This window comes from Calidris pugnax, unplaced genomic scaffold (genome assembly GCF_001431845.1).
Source record: "Calidris pugnax isolate Ruff unplaced genomic scaffold, ASM143184v1 scaffold66, whole genome shotgun sequence".
In the NCBI taxonomy this organism is placed as follows: domain Eukaryota; kingdom Metazoa; phylum Chordata; class Aves; order Charadriiformes; family Scolopacidae; genus Calidris; species Calidris pugnax.
Window position 1 is genome coordinate 55377 of NW_015090777.1, and position 7911 is coordinate 63287.

The window sequence follows — 7911 nt, forward strand, 5'->3', positions numbered from 1 at the left end:
CCATGTAGATAACACAGGATATACATAGAGCACGGCTATAAAAAATAAATTATAAATAATTAAAAATAATTTTAATGTGGATATACGTGCCTGTATCTGCTTCAGCACAGCTGGAGAGGAGGAAGAGGGGGAAGAGGAGGAAGCGAGGGGAGGTCTTGGAGCGATGGGGTATCTCAGCCTGGTGGGGAGAGCTGTAGTGGCCAAATATACTTATATATTTATATATATTTATATATATTTATATATCCATGTAGATAACACAGGATATACATAGAGCACGGCTATAAAAAATAAATTATAAATAATTAAAAATAATTTTAATGTGGATATACGTGCCTGTATCTGCTTCAGCACAGCTGGAGAGGAGGAAGAGGGGGAAGAGGAGGAAGCGCCGTACCCAGGGCGCTTTAGGGGTCCCAGCCCCACCTTTTTCCAGCCCCAAAAATCCCCTTTTTTTCCCCCAAAAAAATTTTCAGGAGCGATTGGCAGCTTCCCTCAAAGCCCTGCAAGAGGAGGACGAGCGACGCGCGGGGCTGGTGGCGGCGGCGGAGGAGACGAGGCAGGAGATGCTGGTGGGTGTTCGGGGGGGTTTCCTGGGGGGGTTACTTCATCCTCATCCTCCATCCTCCTCCTCCTCCTCCCTCCCCAGGCTCGAGTGGAAGCCGAGAAGCGGAAGGTGCTGGGGGTGCTGGAGGGGCTCCGGCGGGTCCTAAACGAGCAGGAATCGGGTTTTTTGCTGCGTTTGGGGCGTCTGAGGCGAGGCCTGGAGGAACGACGCCGCCGGGACGTCGCCGAACTCACCCGGCTCCGGCAACGCCGCGCCGAGCTCCAGGCCAAGCGCCGGCAACGGGACGGCGACCTGCTGCGGGTGAGTCCAACCCCCCCAAAAAATATCCCCTCTGTTCCCCTCCTTCCTCTTTTTTTGGTGACTTTTATTCCCAGGCAAACCTCTCTCTCTCTCCCTTCCTCTCCAGGATGCTCAAATCACCCTCAGCAGGTACCAGGGGCCAAAAAGCAGCACCAGAAACACCTTTTTTTGGGGCCAAAGTCTTCTGTTTTGGGGGGGGGGGTCCTCCTCCTTCCTTCCTTTCCTCCCTGGTTTTAGCTTTTAAGCTAAAATCCTCCCGAGATTTTAGCTTTTAAGCCACGGGGAGGTTGATGGTTGATCCCTTGGTGACCTCCTGTCGCATCTTGCAGGAGATGGAGCCTTTTCTTGGGGGGGGGGGAAATAAAGCTTCCCCACTGGTTTTTCAGGGCAGGGAAAGGAAATTTGGGGGGTTCTGGGCATTAAACACCCCCATTTCCCTCCCTCCCCGCCCCGAGGTGCACGGAGTGGAAGGCTCAGCCGTCGCTGCCGCCGATGCCGGAGCTGGAAGCGGAGATTGAGGATTTTGCCTTGAAAAGCAACATGTTTGCTGAGGCCGTGACACAGTTTACAGGTATTTGGGGAAGGGAAAGGAAAAATAAAAAGGGGATTTAGGGATTTAATAAGGAAAAACAGGAGCCTGGAGGGGGGCTGGAGGGAGGGGAGACCCCCCCCAGGGTTGGTGAAGTTTGGCTGGAAGGTCTAAGTATCGCAAATGTCCCTTTAATTTAAATATTAAAAAAAAAAAAAAAATCAAAAAAAAAGCAGGGATTTATTCTCTTTATAGGAGCCTTAGGGGGTGGGAAGCTGCAGAGAGCGGCTGGCTGTTAATTGGCACCCAAATTAGAACGTTAATTAGATGGGGAGGGAGGCAACGCCCCACAGAAAGGGGCTCCCACCTCTCCATGGGATGGGGAATGGGGGGAGGGGGGGATGTGGGGCAGCCCCAAGGCTGGATCCAGGGGTCCAAATCTCTGGGGTCACCTTCTCTTTGCAGCCGTGGTGGGGCTCTCGCTGGAGGAAGACGCGGGGGGATACCGGAGAGGTGAGTGGGGCTCCAGGGCTGGTCCTGGGGTTCAGCATCACGAGGTGGGGCTGGGCTGTGAAATCTGGAGCTGGTGCTTGGGTGCAACCCCCCAGGGCCGATGCTCTGGAGCAAGATTTGGAGCTGAAGCTTCTCCAAAAGACCCAGGGTGGGTGCTCAGGGGTGGTATCTGGAGCTGAAGCTCCTCTGAAAGACCAAGGGTGGATGCTCAAGGGTGGCATCTGGAGCTGAAGCTCCTCTGAAACACCCATGGTTGGTGCTCAAGGGCATCATTTGGAGCTGAAGTTCCAGGAAAACACCCAGGGTGGGTGCTGAAGGGCAGAATTTGGAGCCAAAGCTCCTCTGAAACACCTGGAACCGATGCTCAGGTGCAATATTTGAAGGTGATGCTCCACTGAAAGGGCTAGGGTGGGTGCTCAAGGGCACCATCTGCAGCTGAAGCTCCTCTGAAACACGCAGGTGGGTGCTCAAGGGTGGTACGTGGAGCTGAAGCTCCGGTAAAACATCTGGAACTGATGCTCAGGTGCAATATTTGGACCTGAAGCTCCTTGGAAACACCTGGGTGGAACTCAAGGGCATCATTTGGAGTTGAAGCTCCAGGAATTCCAGGAAAGCACCCAGGGTGGGTGCTCAAGGGCAGCATCTGGAGCTGAAGTTCCTCTGAAACACCCAGGGTGGTATTTGAGCTGAAGCTCCTCTGAAAGACCTGGAACCGATACTCAGGGGCGATACTTGAGGGTGATGCTCCACTGAAACGCCCAGGCTGGATGTTCCGGTGCTGTATTTGGAGTTGATGCCCCGGTGTGACATCCAGATGCCAAGTTCAGGGCTGATGCTGAGGACCAGACCCTGAGACTGATGGTTGGGTGGAATATTTGGAGCTGAAGCTCCTCAGAAACACCCGGGGTGGGTGCTCAAGGGCAGCATTTGGAGCTGATGTTCCTCTGAAACACCTGGAACTGATGCTGAGGTGCAATATTTGGAGGTGATGCTCCACTGAAATGGCCATGGTGGGTGCTCTGGTGCAATATTTGAAGCTGAAGCTCCAGGGAACCACCTAGAACCTATGGTTGGTGCCAAATTTAAGGTGATGCTCCACTGAAGCCCCCAGGGTGGATGCTCCAGTGCAGTATTTGGAGCTGAAGCTCCAGGGAAACACCCAGGGTGGGTGCTCAAGGCAGCATTTGGAGCTGAAGCTCCAGGGAAACACCTGGAACTGATGCTTGAGTGCAATATTTGGAGCTGAAGCTCCAATGCGACATCCAGATGCCAAGTCCAAGGCTGATGCTCCGGACCAGACCTTGGGACTAATAGTTGGGTGCAGTATTTGGAGCTGAAGCTCTGGGGCAACACTGAGGGTGGGAGTGCAATATTTGGAGCTGAAGCTCCAATGCGACATCCAGATGCCAAGTCCAAGGCTGATGCTCCGGACCAGACCTTGGGACTAATTGTTGGGTGCAGTATTTGGAGCTGAAGCTCTGGGGCAACACTGAGGGTGGGTGCTCAAGAGCATCTTTTGGAGCTGATGTTCCTCTGAAACACCTGGAACTGATGCTGAGGTGCAATATTTGGAGGTGAAGTTCCAGGTAAACACCTGGAACCGATGCTCAGGTGCAATAGGTGCACTATCTGAAGGTGATGCTCCACTGAAACGCCCAGAGTGGGTGCTCCAGTGTAATATTTGGAGCTGAAGCTCCAGAGAAACACCCGGGGTGGGTGCTCAAGGGCAGCATTTGGAGCTGATGTTCCTCTGAAACACCTGGAACTGATGCTCAGGCGCAATATTTGGAGGTGATGCTCCACTGAAACGCCCTGGGTGGGTGCTCTGGTGCAATATTTGAAGCTGAAGCTCCAGGGAACCACCTAGAACCTATGGTGGGATGCTAAATTTAAGGTGATGCTCCACTGAAGCCCCCAGGGTGGATGCTCCAGTGCAGTATTTGGAGCTGAAGCTCCAGGGAAACACCCAGGGTGGGTGCTCAAGGCAGTATTTGGAGCTGAAGCTCCAGGGAAACACCTGGAACCGATGTTTGGGTGCTCCAGTGCAATAATTGGAACTTAAGCTCCAGTACAACACTTGGAAACGATGCTCGAGTGCAATATTTGGAGCTGATGCTCTGGTGCGACATCCAGACACCAAGTCCAAGGGTGATGCTCAGGACCAGCCTCTGGGACTGATGGTTGGGTGCAGTATTTGGAGCTGAAACCCCGATGTGGGGCTCAGATGCAGCATTTGGAGCTGAAGCTCCTCTGGAACCCCCAGGGTGGGTGTTCAAGGGCAGCATTTGGAGCAGGGAAACACCTGGAACCGATGCTCGGATGCAATATCTGAAGGTGATGCTCCACCAAAATGCCCAGGGTGGGTGCTCTGGTGCAATATTTGGAGCTGAAGTTCCAGGGAAACACCTGGAACCGATGCTTGGGTGCAATATTTGAAGGTGATGCTCCACTGAAATGCCCTGGGTGGGTGCTCCAGTGCAGTATTTGGAGCTGAAGCTCCAGGGAACCACCTAGAACCTATGGTGGGTGCCAAATTTAAGGTGGATGCTCCACTGAAATGCCCTGGGTGGGTGCTCCAGTGCAGTATTTGGAGCTGAAGCTCCAGGGAAACACCCAGGGTGGGTGTTCAAGGGCAGCATTTGGAGCAGGGAAACACCTGGAACCGATGCTCGGATGCAATATCTGAAGGTGATGCTCCACTGAAACCCCCAGGACGGGTGTTTAAAGGCGGTATTTGGAGCTGAAGCTCTTTTGAAAGACCAAAGCTGGGTGCTCAAGGGTGGTATCTGGAGCTGAAGCTCCAGGAAAAGACCCAGGGTGGGTGCTCGAGGGTGGTGGTTGGAGCTGAAGCTCCTCTGACGATGTTTGGGTGCTCCAGTGCAATAATTGGAACTTAAGCTCCAGTACAACACTTGGAAACGATGCTCGAGTGCAATATTTGGAGCTGATGCTCTGGTGCGACATCCAGACACCAAGTCCAAGGGTGATGCTCAGGACCAGCCTCTGGGACTGATGGTTGGGTGCAGTATTTGGAGCTGAAACCCCGATGTGGGGCTCAGATGCAGCATTTGGAGCTGAAGCTCCTCTGGAACCCCCAGGGTGGGTGTTCAAGGGCAGCATTTGGAGCAGGGAAACACCTGGAACCGATGCTCGGATGCAATATCTGAAGGTGATGCTCCACCAAAATGCCCAGGGTGGGTGCTCTGGTGCAATATTTGGAGCTGAAGTTCCAGGGAAACACCTGGAACCGATGCTTGGGTGCAATATTTGAAGGTGATGCTCCACTGAAACCCCCAGGGTGGGTGCTCGAAGGCAATATTTAGAGCTGAAGCTCTTTTGAAAGACCAAAGCTGGGTGCTCAAGGGTGGTATCTGGAGCTGAAGCTCCTCTAAAAGACCAAAGCTGGGTGCTCAAGGGTGGTGGTTGGAGCTGAAGCTCTTCTGAAAGACTCAGGGTGGGTGCTCAAGGGTGGTGGTTGGAGCTGAAGCTCCTCTGAAAGACCCAGGGTGGGTGCTCGAGGGCATCATTTGGAGCTGAAGCTCCTCAGAAACACCTGGAACTGATGCTCAGGTTCAATATTTCAAGCCGAGGCTCTTCCCCAACACCTGGGGCTGGCCCTACACCCCGGAACGATGCCCTTTCCCAAAATTTGGAGCTGACACCCCTTCTCCACTTCCAGCCATCGTGACTTCAGGGTGGGTGCTCGAGGGTGGTGGTTGAAGCTGAAGCTCCTCTGAAAGACCCAGGGTGGGTGCTCGAGGGCATCATTTGGAGCTGAAGCTCCTCAGAAACACCTGGAACTGATGCTCAGGTTCAATATTTCAAGCCGAGGCTCTTCCCCAACACCTGGGGCTGGCCCTACACCCCCGGAACGATGCCCTTTCCCAAAATTTGGAGCTGACACCCCTTCTCCACTTCCAGCCATCGTGACTCTGGACCGTGGGTGCTCGAAGGCAATATTTAGAGCTGAAGCTCTTTTGAAAGACCAAAGCTGGGTGCTCAAGGGTGGTATCTGGAGCTGAAGCTCCTCTAAAAGACCAAAGCTGGGTGCTCAAGGGTGGTGGTTGGAGCTGAAGCTCTTCTGAAAGACTCAGGGTGGGTGCTCAAGGGTGGTGGTTGGAGCTGAAGCTCCTCTGAAAGACCCAGGGTGGGTGCTCGAGGGCATCATTTGGAGCTGAAGCTCCTCAGAAACACCTGGAACTGATGCTCAGGTTCAATATTTCAAGCCGAGGCTCTTCCCCAACACCTGGGGCTGGCCCTACACCCCGGAACGATGCCCTTTCCCAAAATTTGGAGCTGACACCCCTTCTCCACTTCCAGCCATCGTGACTCTGGACCCGGCCACCGCTCACCCCCAGATCTTGGTGTCGGCGGACGGCCGGACGGCGGGACGTCGGGAATCCCCTCCGGCTCCTCTTCCCTCGGGGGCCGAGCGTTTCGAGTCCCTCCGTTGCGTTTTGGGGCTCCCGGGTTTCTCCAGGGGGAGGCACCGTTGGGCGGTGGAGGTGCGGCCCGGTCCCGACTGGGCCTTGGGGGTGGCTCGGGAATTCATCTCCCGAAAAGGTTGTTTCGGGCTCAGCCCCGAGCGGGGGGTCTGGGCCGTGGGGCAGTGGTTGGGGCAACTTCGGGCTCTCACCTGGCCCAGCCCCACATCCCTGCCCCACGGCCGCCTGCCCCGACGCATCGAGGTGGCCCTGGATTACGCCGGGGGGCGGGTGGCTTTCCGTGACGCCGACAGCCTCGCCGAAATCTTCGCCTTCCCCCCGGCGGCTTTCGCCGGCGAACGGCTCCGGCCCCTGCTCTGGTTGGGCGAGGGGCCGGCTCTGCTCACCCTCTGCCCCTGAGAAACATTCTTGACGAAACCACAACATTTTATACAACTCCTAAACCCAAATTATGGCCCAGCTGGGGTTGTAATTAGTCCTTTCCTCCTCTAACTGGGTTCACGGGGAGGTCACGCCACCCGCAAAAGGAAAAGAGCTTCGTGAAAACCAAAGTGTTTCTTTTCAGCCTCATTCTCCGACGACCTTCCGAGGCTCCGTTTCCCTCCAAAAAACTCCACGGAGAGTTAATTTGAAAGTCCACACACAAAAAAAAAAATAAAGGATAAGCGACAAAAGAGTGGTTTTCAAGGGCATGTCCGGAGCTGACTCCCCAGTGTTGAGATTTGGGATTTTTAGGGGGGGAAATGGAAAAAAAAAAATAAGATCATCCTCTTTTCACCCGCAGGCAGCGGACGAGGCGGATGTCGGCGGTGCGGAGGGCGGCTCGCTTGGCGTGGAGGGCACAGAGCCCCCACTCCTCCAGCAGCCCCAGCATCTGGGCCTCGCAGCCCTCCCGCAGCGCCGCCAGCGCCGCCCCCCGCACCCCAAAACCCCCCCGCGCCCCAAAACCCCCCCGCAGCGGGGACAGGCCCCGCACCAGCCCCACCAAAAGAGCCTCCGGCAGCAGCTTCGGGGCTTTTTTCCGGGAGAAACGAAGCTTTTCCCAAAGCGACGGAGCCCTGGGGGGAGGGGGGCGCTTTTTGGAAGGGTTTTGGGCCGGAGAAGGAGCATTTTGGGGTCGTTTTTTCCCGCCCGTCGCCTGCTTCGCCCGCACCATCCCCACGCCGCTCTTCCCGCCAACCCCCGGCGCCTCGCCTTTTATAGGCGTGGGCGCGCTCTGATTGGCTGCTTTCCCCTCCCGCCGCGGCGTCCCATTGGCTGCTCCTCCTCTGCACCCCCCCTACCCTCGGGTGCGGACCGGAGTGAGGACTTGGTAGGCCGACGAGGCGCAGCGAGGGGGGCGGTGCGGACCTGAATGAAGACTGCGGGTCCCCCGGCGAGGGCGGCGGGACCCTAAACCTCCCCCCCCACTCCTCGCCCCATTTTAAGTGGAAAAAAGGGGATTTTGGGGGCGGCTTTTCACCTTTTGGGGTCTATAATCGACGGGCGTTTCTAAAAACGGGGTTCAAAAGGCGCTTTGTTGTTTTTTTTAATCACCCAAACCCCACCCATTCGGG

The 7911-nt window shown here is 55.5% G+C and overlaps 2 protein-coding genes across 2 annotated transcripts in view; one reads left to right on the plus strand and one right to left on the minus strand.

The window, feature by feature from the left end:
- LOC106892209 (E3 ubiquitin-protein ligase TRIM11-like) overlaps window positions 1-6754 on the plus strand; it is a 12857-nt gene extending 6103 nt beyond the window's left edge. The window contains exons 3-8 of the mRNA XM_014949233.1: window positions 477-572; window positions 650-868; window positions 975-997; window positions 1324-1439; window positions 1863-1910; window positions 6231-6754. Of these exons, the coding sequence (XP_014804719.1) occupies window positions 477-572; window positions 650-868; window positions 975-997; window positions 1324-1439; window positions 1863-1910; window positions 6231-6754 (1026 nt within the window). The remainder of the gene's footprint in view (window positions 1-476; window positions 573-649; window positions 869-974; window positions 998-1323; window positions 1440-1862; window positions 1911-6230) is intronic.
- A 286-nt stretch (window positions 6755-7040) lies between these two features.
- On the minus strand, window positions 7041-7896 carry LOC106892241 (histone H3-like). The gene has a single exon (XM_014949279.1). It carries the CDS (start codon window positions 7509-7511, stop codon window positions 7119-7121), a length of 393 nt encoding a protein of 130 aa, XP_014804765.1. The 5' UTR covers window positions 7512-7896; the 3' UTR covers window positions 7041-7118.
- Between the last annotated feature and the right edge of the window lie 15 nt (window positions 7897-7911).

Coding starts and splice junctions, on each gene's coding strand:
- LOC106892241 (XM_014949279.1), bottom strand. CDS start 7,511: ATGGTGCGGGCGAAGCAGGCGACGGGCGGGAAAAAACGACCCCAAAAT.